The 12,685-nt window shown below is 39.6% G+C and overlaps 1 protein-coding gene across 3 annotated transcripts; it reads left to right on the top strand.

Annotated features, from left to right (window-relative positions):
- Positions 1–385: 385 nt before the first annotated feature.
- Positions 386–12,166, top strand: LOC131019587 (putative receptor-like protein kinase At5g39000). 3 transcript variants are annotated; one of them, XM_057948164.1, is made up of 13 exons: positions 832–962; positions 1,217–3,005; positions 3,112–3,341; positions 8,663–8,789; positions 8,999–9,248; positions 9,374–9,506; positions 9,626–9,712; positions 9,786–9,913; positions 10,092–10,160; positions 10,584–10,713; positions 11,035–11,284; positions 11,561–11,723; positions 11,883–12,166. In XM_057948164.1, exons 2-13 carry the CDS (start codon positions 1,259–1,261, stop codon positions 11,986–11,988), a joined length of 3,420 nt encoding a protein of 1,139 aa, XP_057804147.1. In that variant the 5' UTR covers positions 832–962; positions 1,217–1,258; the 3' UTR covers positions 11,989–12,166. The 3 variants fall into 3 exon arrangements, with proteins under 3 accessions (XP_057804146.1, XP_057804147.1, XP_057804148.1); XM_057948163.1 differs by having other exon boundaries at positions 386–3,005; XM_057948165.1 differs by lacking the exons at positions 832–962; positions 1,217–3,005; positions 3,112–3,341 and adding an exon at positions 8,371–8,502.
- Positions 12,167–12,685: the final 519 nt, after the last annotated feature.

Below are 12,685 nucleotides of genomic sequence, written 5' to 3'. Positions count from 1 at the left end.
GAGAGAAGGTAATAAAGTGATAAAGTAGGAGAGAGAATGTAATAAAAAAATATTTAATTAGTGTTAATTAAGTGTTTAAATTCCTTATTTTTGCCAAATATAGAAATGTAGCATCTTTGTTGGGACGGCCCAAAAAGGAATATGTAGCATCTTGGGCGGGACGGAGGGAGTAATATATATCCCGGGTTAGGGTTTTCGGGTCAAGCTGGAGGCGGGTCAGGGTGACCCAGTCGCATCCTATGTGGTTAGCGCATAGGAGACCAACTCGTTTGTTATAAGTGAAATGATATTCAAAAATGAAAAGTAATACTAAACGTTAAAAAATTGTAAATGATGCATGTTTCGAAGGGACAGGCTAGAATTTATAATCATTGTCGACGACTTCAATTCGGAAACAGAAAAGTGCGTCAACTGCAATTTTCCATTTTCTTTGTCTTTTCTGGTTTAATATTCCAAATTTCAACTTCCATGAATGAGTGAAGGAAGATAATCAAAGAGCAACACCACTTGAAGCATGAACAATCTGCATGCTGCTGCAATTTTGGCGCTGTTTTTCTTCTACTCCTTATTCTTCTTCATTTTCAGCTCAGCCTCAGCCGCCACTGACGATATCTCAGTTAGCTGCGGATCAAGCGGCGCTTCCACAGCTGCCGGCGGCAACGCATGGCGCGGGGACGTACCGCCAGATCTGTGGCCGCCGCTACAATTGCATGGCGCAGCGACCGTGATCCGCAGCTCAATCGGCGGTAATGATTATCCAGTTCCTTACCGAACAGCGAGACTCTCTCGTTCACGATTCTCGTATGCGTTCAACGTGACTCCAGGTCAGAAAATTCTTCGCCTTCACTTCAATCCGGCGTCGTATAGGGGCTTCGAAAGTTCTAACGACTTATTCGAAGTTGAAGCTGGTGGCTTCACCCTGCTCGGAAATTTCAGTGCTTCTCTTACTGCTGATGCTCTAGGTTTGCCTTACTTTTTCAAGGAATTCTGTATAAGCATTGATGAGCACCAACTATTTCGTATAACGTTCTATGCTGAAAATAGTCAATTTCTGGATACTTATGCTTTTATAAACGGCATTGAGATAATCTCGGTGCCTGCTAGCCTTTCTTACTTTCATGGGAGATATGTAGGAGTTGAAGAGGTAGGGAAGTCTGTGATCAATGTTGATAATAGTTCTGTGCTTGAGATAATCCGGAGAGTTAATCTTAAACAGGATTCTGTTTCGTCGTCCGGTGATGCAAACGGTGTCTTTGGGATGTGGGAGATGGCTTCTAGGAGGAAAGAAACCAAGGTGAAGAGTGTTGAGTGGAGGACATTAGTGGATGTGGGATTTAGGTACTTGGTTAGGCTCCATTTCTCTGAGCTAGGGCTCGAGATGGCAGAGATGAGAGGTGTTGCTTTCAAGATCAACATTAATGGTGTCATTGTTGATGCTGATATTGAGAGCAGAGAAGGGGATTGTGAAGATGCCATCCCTTGGTATAGGGACTATATGGTGATGATCAAAGGGCTCAAACGCGATGGTAAGCGTGAGATCATCATTTGTCTTCAATCCAATGGCAAGTTCATAGATGGACATGGACTCCTTGAAGGGTTTGAAGTTTTGAGATTGAGCAACTTTGACAATAGTTTGGCCAGTCCAAATCCCTTGCCTTCATCTTCCAGTTCACCAAACTGGATTATCCAGAGTTTTGGTCACAGAAATATGATGGCCACTTTTGTGATAACATTACTTGCCTTTGTGAATACTATTGTACATATATTGAGTCTAATATGGGAAGGTAGAAGCAGAGAGGAGAAAAATATGCCATCAGTCAGGGCTGGACGACTTTGTCGACGGTTTTCACTGGCTGAGATCCAATTAGCCACAAAAAACTTCAGCGATGCACATCTCATTGGAAGGGGAGGATTTGGTAAAGTTTATAGAGGCCTCATTGACAATGGGCAAGTGACTGTCGCCATAAAGCGGCTCAGATCAAACTCGAACCAAGGGCAACGAGAATTTTTGACAGAGATTGAAACACTAACTGAGCTCCGACATGTTAATCTGGTTTCCCTGATTGGCTACTGCTATTACCATAGAGAAATGATTCTCGTTTATGATTACATGGCCAACGGAACGTTGAGTGATCACATTTACAAACTCTCAAGGAAAGGCATTGACTGCTCATCTCTAACGTGGAAAGAACGCCTTACTATATGCATAGGAGCTGGTCGAGGACTGGACTATCTTCACACTGGCCACTCTCTCATACATCGTGATGTTAAGGCTTCAAATATCCTCCTCGATGAGAATTTTGTAGCCAAGGTTGCAGATTTTGGCTTGGCCAGACACATGAATATGAGAACATTGCAGAGCCATATTAGCACAAAAGTTAAGGGCACATTTGGGTACTTGGACCCAAATTATTACACCACCGGTAAACTAACAAAGAAAAGTGACACATTTTCCTTTGGGGTGGTTTTGCTGGAAGTACTTTGTGGAAGACCGGCTGTGGATCGAGGAGTCGGAGAGGATGAATGGCTGCTGACTAAGTGGGCTCGAGAAAATATTAGCAAGGGAAAAACTGACCAAATTGTAGCTCCAGATCTAAGGGGTGAAATCTCAGAAGATAGCCTAAAGGCATTTGTGGAGGTTGCTGAAAGATGCTTGCATGATGAGCCAAAGGAAAGGCCAACAATGGCTCAAGTTGTGCTACAGCTCGAGGGTGCTCTTAAGCAGCAGGATGGCTCAAAATCCATGCCACAGAGTGTGGATGATCTCCACTCATACAACAAAGAAACTAACTCGTCGATTAATGCTCAGCTGAGTAAACAGCTCACAGTGGACCCTAGAGATGAGCAGAATTCATCCACTTCTAAAGAGAAAACTAACAGAATCGGATTTGTTAATATTAAGTCTCCACCTCTATCTGAAAGAGAAGATTGGACAAAAGCCACGGCACAGAGACCAGCACGACTTAGGCCGTGGGATGCATTTTGGAGTAGAGTTAAACCATCTGGTATGTAGTTATAGAGGTATAGGTAAAGCTGTATAACACTTCCTCTTCACATATTATGATATTATATTAATTCACAAACTTTCTTTCTCTACTATAACTTGTGTAGGTGAATCAGGTGATTATGAAGATCGTCCTACAGAAATATTGCATAACAATGTCCCTGCCACTATCCCACTATATGAATTAGCAGAGATTACTGATAACTTTGATGTCAAGTGTGTTATTGGTGAGGGATCAAATGGAAAGGTATACCATGGAGTACTCAAAAGTGGACTGGCTGCAGCAATCAAAATGCTCGATTCTACCAACCAGGGAGACCAAGTACTTTTAGCACAGGTTTTCTCGTAAAACTGCGCTCATTGATATAGCAGCAAACATATTTGTTAGGAATTGATGTTACTACAATTACAGCAACTCAATTCAATGCAGCAATACAGAAAACGCAGCAACAAACTCTCTCAACTCCCAACTCTAACACTCAAGTTTGTGATGAGAATTGAACAAGAAAACAAAGAAAGAAGACACCAGATTTTACGTGGTTCGGTTGTTAAACCTACATCCACGGAAGATCACCCAAGAACTTTCACTATTTACGATCAAAAGTTACAAAGAATTACACAACGAAGAGCTAGAGATGACAGCTCTCAAGTCTGAAACAAGACTACTTTTCTCACTCTCTTTTCACTCTTCTTCTCAGAGAATTCTTCTAACTTCTAACCTGATCTAGGAGGATTACATCAAGTATTTAAAGTCACAAAATGATCAAGTAACGAGCTCACAAATTCAGCTGCAAGATGCTCTGCGCGAAGTCGAATTCTGTTAGTTCCTGCTTTTCACATAAGCCCTCCAACTGTTGTTATTTGCTTTCAAGCCCTTACTTATATATCTGCAATTATGAATTCACATTCTACAATTCTCCACCTTGAATCATCAGTGCAGTTCTACAGCAATCTCCACCTTCAACTTGCTACATCACTTCGACAGAGCACTCTCCTCATGAGAGTTAAGCTTAACCAATTCACAACAGTACTCAAACTTGTTTTTAGGTAATGCTTTAGTAAGCATATCTGCTGCATTATCCCCAGTGCCTATTTTAACTATTTGAACATCACCTTTCTCAACTATATCTCTAACAAAATGCAGCCTCACATCAATATGCTTAGAGCGTTCATGAAATACCTGATGTTTAACAAGATGTACTGCACTTTGACTATCACAAAATATAGTAACAGAACCTTGAATAATTCCCATCTCTTGCACCATACCTTTAAGCCACAATCCTTCTTTAACTGCCTCAGTGACAGCAATATACTCTGCCTCAGTTGTGGAGAGAGCAACCACAGACTGAAGCATAGATTTCCAACTGACAGCAGAGTTGAACAAAGTAAAGACATATCCAGTTTGAGACTTCCTGGTATCAAGGCTCGCAGCATAATCTGAATCAACAAATCCATGCAAGGCTTCTCCATTTCTGTCATTATGTTGTTTGAACAAAATTCCAACATTAAGAGTTCCCTTTAAGTACCTCAGAATATACTTTAGAGCCTCCCAACGAGCTTTTCCTGGATTAGACATGAACCTACTGGTCACACTGATTGAGTGAGCTAGATCAGGTCTAGTACAGACCATAGTATACATAATGCTCCCAACTAAATTCGAATAAGGAACATTTTCCATCTCCACCTTCTCTCTGTCAGTTTGTGGCCTTTACTTTTCCTCCAACTTGATTTGCTGTGGGAGTGGGACACCAATAGCTTTAGCTTCATGCATCCTGAATTTCTTAAGAACTTTACTAATGTAATCAGACTGAATGAGAATAAGTTCTGATTTCTCTCTATTCCTCTTAATATCCATTCCTAAGATCCTCCTTGCTTCCCCCAAATCCTTCATATCAAACTCTGAATTTAAAGCTCTCTTGACTGCATTCACTTCCTTCATTGATTTGCTAGCCACTAGCATATCATCAACATATAGTAGTAGATATACAAAACTACCATCTTTAGCTTCTTTAAGATATACACACCTATCATAAGAAGACCTTCTGAAATTTATGCTCAGCATAAACTCATCAAACCGCTTGTTCCATTGTCTTGGACTTTGTTTAAGCCCATACAAAGATTTCTGTAATAAGCATACTTGAGACTCCTTCCCTAGGACACTAAAGCCTTCAGGCTGATCCATATAGATAGTTTCCACCAGTTCACCATTGAGGAATGCTGTCTTTACATCCAGTTGATCATGTAATTCAAGGTTAAACTGAGCTACTATTGAAAGTAATAGCCTGATTGAACTGTGCTTTACAACTGGAGAGTAGATCTCATTGAAGTCTATCCCTTCTTGTTGAGTAAAACCTCTAGCCACCAACCTAGCTTTATATCTCAACGTTTCCTTTCCATCAATGACCTCAACTTTTCTTTTAAACAACCATTTGCAGCTTACACACCTTTGTGTCTTAGGTTTAGGAACAAGTTTCCAGGTCTTGTTCTTGATTAGAGAACTGAATTCCTCATTCATAGCTTCAATCCAGAACGTTGACTCTTTGCAAGATATAGCTTCTTTGTAAGTCTTGGGTTCTTGGTAGCTAATCTTCTCAGCAACTGTTAATGCAAATGATAGATATCTGATCTGCTTCAGCAAATCTGGCAGGAGGTTTGATGCTTCTTCTGATCCTGTCTCTTGCAAGTTGATATTCATGTAGGTCATCTCCACCTTGGTCTGAAACTTCATCTCCTTGTTCAGCATCAACTTCTTCCTTAACAGCCACAATCTTATTTGCATTTTCAGAACTAGTTTCAGCCTTTGAAGACTCCACCTCAAAATCTGTATCAGAGTTCCCCCCTTTAAAAGGCATGATCTCCTCTCTGAAGATAACATATCTGCTGATCACAGCTTTTCCTTTTCCAGCCTCAATGCACCATAGTTTGTAACCTTTTACACCACTAGGGTATCCTATCATTACACATTTCAATGCTCTTGGTTCCAACTTATCTTGCTTTATATGCATATAGGCAAGACATCCAAATTTCCTCAAATTTGTGTAATCTGCAGGCCTTCCAGTCCATCTCTCTTCAGGGGTTTTGAACTCAATTGCTGATGATGGGCATCTATTTATGAGATAGGCTGCAGTAGCAACAGCTTCTCCCCAAAACCTTGCTGCCATTCCAGAGCTGGATAACATACATCTGACTCTCTCTAAGAGAGTCCTGTTCATCCTTTCAACCACCCCATTTTGCTGTGGATTTCCAGGAATAGATTTGTGTCTCTTGATTCCTTTTGCTTTACACTAGTCTTGAAACTTTTCAGATACAAATTCTAAACCATTGTCTGTTCTTAGACATTTAAGTTTGGAATTCTTCTCATTTTCAACTAGGCTGCACCACTCAACAAACTTATCAAACACATCTGTTTTATTTTTAATCACATAAACCCAAACTTTCCTGGAATAATCATCAACAAAGGACAAGAAGTAGTTTCCTCCACCTAATGTGGTGGTCTTAGAAGGACCCCATAAGTCAGCATGCACATATTGAAGTGGAGCAGTGGAAGTATGTTTACCTACTGGATATGACAGCTTTTTACTTTTACTCAATACACATGCTTCACAATCATGCATTTTAATATCATGTTGTAGCTTAAGAGTACCTTGTTTCTTAAGTTCAGTAAGTCCTTTTTCACTAACATGACCTAGTCTAGCATGCCATAGCATAGTATCATTATTAGCAATGTTCTCATTTTCACCTGTTATGGTAGAAGCAATCAAATGATATAGACTATGCCTTCTCATGCCTTTCATGATAGTTCTAGAACCCTTAATCACAAGCAAACTATCTTTATCAGATTTAAACTCATAGCCTTTGGCTTGCAGAAAACCAAGAGAAATTAAATTTCTCTTGAGACTGGGAATATACCTGACCTCAGTTAGCATTCTGATGGAGCCATCATGAAGCTTGAGTTTTACTGAGCCGATTCCCTTAACAGTGCATACTTCATCATTTCCTAGTATCACTGATCCCAAGCTTTCTTCCTGCAAATCACAAAACCAGGATTTAGTTGGACACATATGAAAAGAACAACCTGAATCAAGAATCCATTCAGATCCAGGTTTAGAAGAGATTATGTTTAAGGCTTTTGCTTCTTGAAGTTGTTCTGCAATGTCAGCAGTATCAGGTGCAGCTCCCTTTTGAGCTTGTTTCCTCTTCCAACTATAGCAATCCTTCCTTATGTGGCCAGGCTTTTGGCAGTAATGACACTTCCTGTTGTCTTTGGTGTCATCCTCCTTCCCTTTTGAATTCTGCCCAGATTTTTGCTTATCTTTCCATGGTTTCTTTGACTTTCCCTTTGTGAATTTTCCCTTGACATTCAGACTCTCATTTGGAGCTTCCGGTTTGGAGTCTGCAGCTTTCTGGAGTTCCTTTGATTTCAGGGCATTAATCACTTCTTCAAGAGTGATGGAAGCCTCTCTTCCATAGAGCATGGCATCCTTTAGATTATCATATGATTTGGGTAAAGCATTCAGGAGAAGAATGGCTTTATCCTCATCTTCAAGATTTACTTCAATATCTGCAAGATCATCAACTGCCTTATTGAAGTCATCTAATTGGTCCAAGATTGCCTTATCCTCTGTAATCCTATAGGAATACAGTCTCCTCTTCATGTAGAGCCTATTTGCCAAGGATTTGGTCATATATAGGCTCTCCAATTTCTCCCAAACTCCAGCTGCTGTCTCCTCCTTGGCTACCTCACGCAATACTTTATCTCCCAAAGTATGATAGCACTGTGAGCCTTTTGCATCATTTCAAGATGCTTTCCACCATCTTCTTCACCCTTAGGGAGTTTCTTGGCTGTTAGAGCACCAAGAAGTCCCTGCTGAGTAAGAATCGCTTTCATTTTCAATCTCCAAAGGGAAAAATCATTTTTCCCCGTGAATTTCTCGGTCTCAAACTTCGCAGCTGCCATAACTGGAACAAACACCCAAAAAACTTGTAGATCTGATTTTACTTCTTTCAATCGCAATACACCTTGCTGCGCCTTGCTTCGATTCCCACAGACGGCGCCACTTTTGTTAGGAATTGATGTTACTACAATTACAGCAACTCAATTCAATGCAGCAATACAGAAAACGCAGCAACAAACTCTCTCAACTCCCAACTCTAACACTCAAGTTTGTGATGTGAATTGAACAAGAAAACAAAGAAAGAAGACACCAGATTTTACGTGGTTCGGTTGTTAAACCTACATCCACGGAAGATCACCCAAGAACTTTCACTATTTACGATCAAAAGTTACAAAGAATTACACAACAAAGAGCTAGAGATGACAGCTCTCAAGTCTGAAACAAGACTACTTTTCTCACTCTCTTTTCACTCTTCTTCTCAGAGAATTCTTCTAACTTCTAACCTGATCTAGGAGTATTACATCAAGTATTTAAACTCACAAAATGATCAAGTAACGAGCTCACAAATTCAGCTGCAAGATGCTCTGCGCGAAGTCGAATTCTGTTAGTTTGTTAAAACAAACTAACTTCCTGCTTTTCACATAAGCCCTCCAACTGTTGTTATTTGCTTTCAAGCCCTTACTTATATATCTGCAATTATGAATTCACATTCTACAATATTAATTCTCACTAATGATATATTGCTCAATATGTGGTTATGCAGGTTTCAGCGGCTTCTATAGTAAAGCACAAAAATGTGGTTGAGCTGCTTGGTTATTGTGTGGATGGTGATTTGCGAGCCTTGGCTTATGAGTTTGCTCCAAATGGTTCCCTGCATGAAATCCTTCATGGTCAGTTTCCCATAATTTATTGGTGACTGATATAGATAACTTTTGCTTGCTGAAGAGAATGTCGTATATTTTTATGAGTATGACATATCCTCTCATAATCTTCATCGTACTCACTCGCAGTAGCTTCTTTTAGCTACCACACTCATGCGTTTACAGCGGTCACACAGATTTTTTTTGTCTTGAGCCCATTTATTTATTTGTCGATGCAGGACGGAAAGGCATCAGGGGCTCAGGGCCGGGTCCAGCTCTGTCGTGGCCTCAGAGAATTGAATTTTCTATTGGAGCAGCAAAAGGGTTAGAGTACATCCATTTGAGGGGACGGATTCATGGCGACATCAAATCCAGCAACATTCTTCTTTTCGATGACTATGGAGTTGCTAAGGTATCTGATGTTGATCTTTCAAATCAAGCTCCTGACACGTCAACTCGCCTTAATTCCTCTGGTTATCATGCTCCTGAGTAAGCCAAGCCCCTTTCTTAGTCTTTTTCCTAGATCAGGTGAATTGTGCTAGTGGTTTCAAATTCAATGTCTATGTTTTTTACTGGGTTAGAGGTCCTTTTTTTCTTTTTCTTTTTCTTTTTAGATGCATAATTAGTGGCCAGCAAAGCTGGAGGAGTGATGTTTACAGCTTTGGCGTTGTACTTCTGGAACTTCTAACTGGACGTAAACCTGTTAATAATACACAGGAAGGGGGAGAGCAGGATCTTGTGACATGGGTATGCAATTTTCATAATGATCATTTTCCTACTATGTTTCCTTCTTAAATTGCCGTGCGAATTTCCTTCTTCTATTTTCCATCTAGTTACTAGTTGATCTTACAGACTTTGTGAACCAGGCAATGGCAAATCTCAGTGAAGACAAGGTAAGAAACTATGTTGATGCTAGATTGAAAGGAGACTACCCTTCTAAGGCAGTTGCTAAGGTAAATCAGTTATATTCTCTATGTGAACAGAATTTTATGTCTTCGTAAGTCTGATAAGTTTTGCATAAAACAGATGGCTTCACTTGCTATCTCGTGTGTGCAATATGAAGCCGGTTTCCGTCCAAATATGAGCATTGTAGTAAAAGCTCTTCAACCTCTGCTGAAAAGCGCATCAAATCCTACTGGTCAAACATCAAATTTGTAAGATCTTTCTTAAAATCAGACAAAACATCTTGCTATGCTCATCAAGCTCATTTTAATGCCTCAGATAATAAAAAGAATGTCAAGATTATGTTATATTAGTATCTTAGTTCTTTTATCAGCTGAACATATATCTTCTCAAGTTGTAAAAACTAGCTTTGATTAATGGGTTTCACAGAAAGTTAGAAAGGCGCCGTTATGTCGAGCAGTGGATGAACCATTGTCGCTTTCCAGAAGAACTGAGAAGGTCATCCTCAGTTATTCTTATCCTCTCCTTTTGTAGTGTTAACTCCATTTTCATCTTCACTTGATGCAATGTTTCTATATACGTTTATACATTGTTGAGGTACTAAAGTCATTAATGTGGGAGAAGTTTTGACAGCATAAGCTTATTTCTCATTCATTCAAAAGCATAACATCTATTTTAGCCAGGCTACAAGTATATTTTTCTCAATGGCTTAAAAATTTGCCATTAAATCCACCAATACTTATCTACCCTATGTTGTTGTAAACCTGAAGCTATCCACTTTCAATACCACTTCTATCAGTCTATGTATATCAATGTGGTCTGAGAGGAAAAACTCTCTAAAAGTAGAGTTGTTTTGTAAACAAATGTTAACATGCATTTGAGATGGTAAGCAGCACTTAATTAGGAGTCTGTACCTTGCAGGCAAGTCCGAGAAGCCGAGCGTCTTAATTGGGCTGCCACTAGTATGTTCAATGAAGAAATGCTGATGGAGAAGTTACCAGAAAACCTTCAAAGGGATATACGTCATCATCTCTTTAGATTTGTTAAGAAAGTAAGTTCCATTTTTCAGAAATAAAATAAAATTGGTATGGTTGTGTTATTCTGGTGAGGAACAATTAAAATTATGCCTCAGAAGATCTCATATGATTGCAAAGTTTTGGAATACTTGATGTATCTAGGCGTAAAAGGATGGTGACTACTAACTACTATCTTCTATTATATTTTTCATCATTTAATTTATGAAATGATAGTGTCTGGTGTAAGAAAAGAATGAAAATCAGAACTATCTTGTCTTGATTAAAGCTTGAGAGTGATTTTCTAGTAGAAGAGTATCCTTGATGTATTGTTTGTCTATATTTTCTGTTCATGGCAGCTCCAGATTTTACAGTTTTTGGATCAACGCGTAATAGATGCTATATGTGAAAGGCTAAGAACAAAAACATATATCAGAGGCAGCACGATGCTTTATCCCGGTGGTTGTGTCAATAAAATTGTTTTCATAATTCAAGGAAAGATGGAGAGCATCTTTGTGGATGAATTTACTACAGTTCCGTTGTCAGAAGGGGATTTTTGTGGAGAAACACTCCTTCCTTGGTGCCTCGCGAATTCTTCTGTAAATACAGGTTCTATTCTATTTTAATTTTTCTTGGACTTGCAACTCGAGTCTGTCAGTCTGTCACATATTACGAGTGCCATATTTGCAATCTTTCTGGTGTTTCATCTAATTTAATATAGCAATGGCTTGGTGTTTCAAGAACGATCATAACTCTTAAGATTTAGAATTATGGAATAGCATGAGTAGAAACTAATTAACACACTGTATCAAATGCTTATATATACAAGCTCGATTCAAGTATTTGTAACTAGCCTCTCTCGCTCACACACACACACGCATGCAGATGGACGAGGAATGAGGAGTGCAGAGCCAATATTGTTGAGCGACAATCTAGTTCGATGTTTAACAAATGTAGAAGCATTGGTATTGCGAGCTGCAGATCTGGAAGAAGTTGTGAGCCTTTTTGCAAGATTCATTAACACACCACGCATCATAATGGCTGCAAGGTATGCTTTCTCTTCTTCACATTATACATGAAATGCATATATATATAAACCAAGATTCATAAATTGATGATGCGACTAGGATTTTGAGTACAGCTATCTCACCTTCATCAATCAAATCTCTTAAATAGCTAGCATATTCATGCTCATAACATAATACAGATATATATCGCCTCATTGGAGAAAGCTCGCAGCTCGACGTATTCAAGCTTCATGGAGACACAGAAAGAACATACCAATCGATCAGACGATCGCTCTACATGATTAGTTTCTCGAGCTCTTCACACTTTTGTGCTTGCTCGTCTGTATTGTATATTGAAAACTGGCTATGTATATAGGCACACATTTTCCTATAATTTGTAGAATTGGATACACTTTGCACTGTGGCTTGCGTGTATCGAACCCTTGTCTTCCTGGTCTCTCAATCTCTGTGCATCTTCACCCAATGGCCCAGACTGGGAGCGGTTAAGAGTGTGAGTATCGATTGCCTGAAAGTATATGAGTGTTCCATTTGCATAAGTGCCCTTCACTGTCGTATCACGTTCTTCCATCAATTGGGGAGAAGTGCCCTAATTTAAGGAATCTTGTCCTGGAATTGGCAGGGAAGAATGCTTCAGAAGCTTCTCTATTTGGAGCATCTGTCCATAAAAGTCCGCGGATGCATATAGCTTGACATATGTTGATCTTTTCCTACACAAAACTCTGAAATTGCAGCTAGTGAATGAAGGGGATGTTGATAGAGAAACTTGGAGATGATAGAGAAAAATGGTGAATCCTAGTACTAGTATTACCTCTTATCAAGGATTTAGTGGTTTTACTTTGACTTGTATCTGATGGACTTATGGCCTCAATTTAGCAGCAGACTTGGAGTTTTGGTTGAGTTGGATGTTGAAGAGCAGCAATGCTGAGAAGCGAAAGTGCTCCATGACTTGACTAATAACAGAGGTCTGTTGCTGTCGGTACCT

This window comes from Salvia miltiorrhiza, chromosome 4 (genome assembly GCF_028751815.1).
Source record: "Salvia miltiorrhiza cultivar Shanhuang (shh) chromosome 4, IMPLAD_Smil_shh, whole genome shotgun sequence".
Lineage (NCBI taxonomy): Eukaryota > Viridiplantae > Streptophyta > Magnoliopsida > Lamiales > Lamiaceae > Salvia > Salvia miltiorrhiza.
This window is presented reverse-complemented; position numbering and strand designations above follow the sequence as displayed.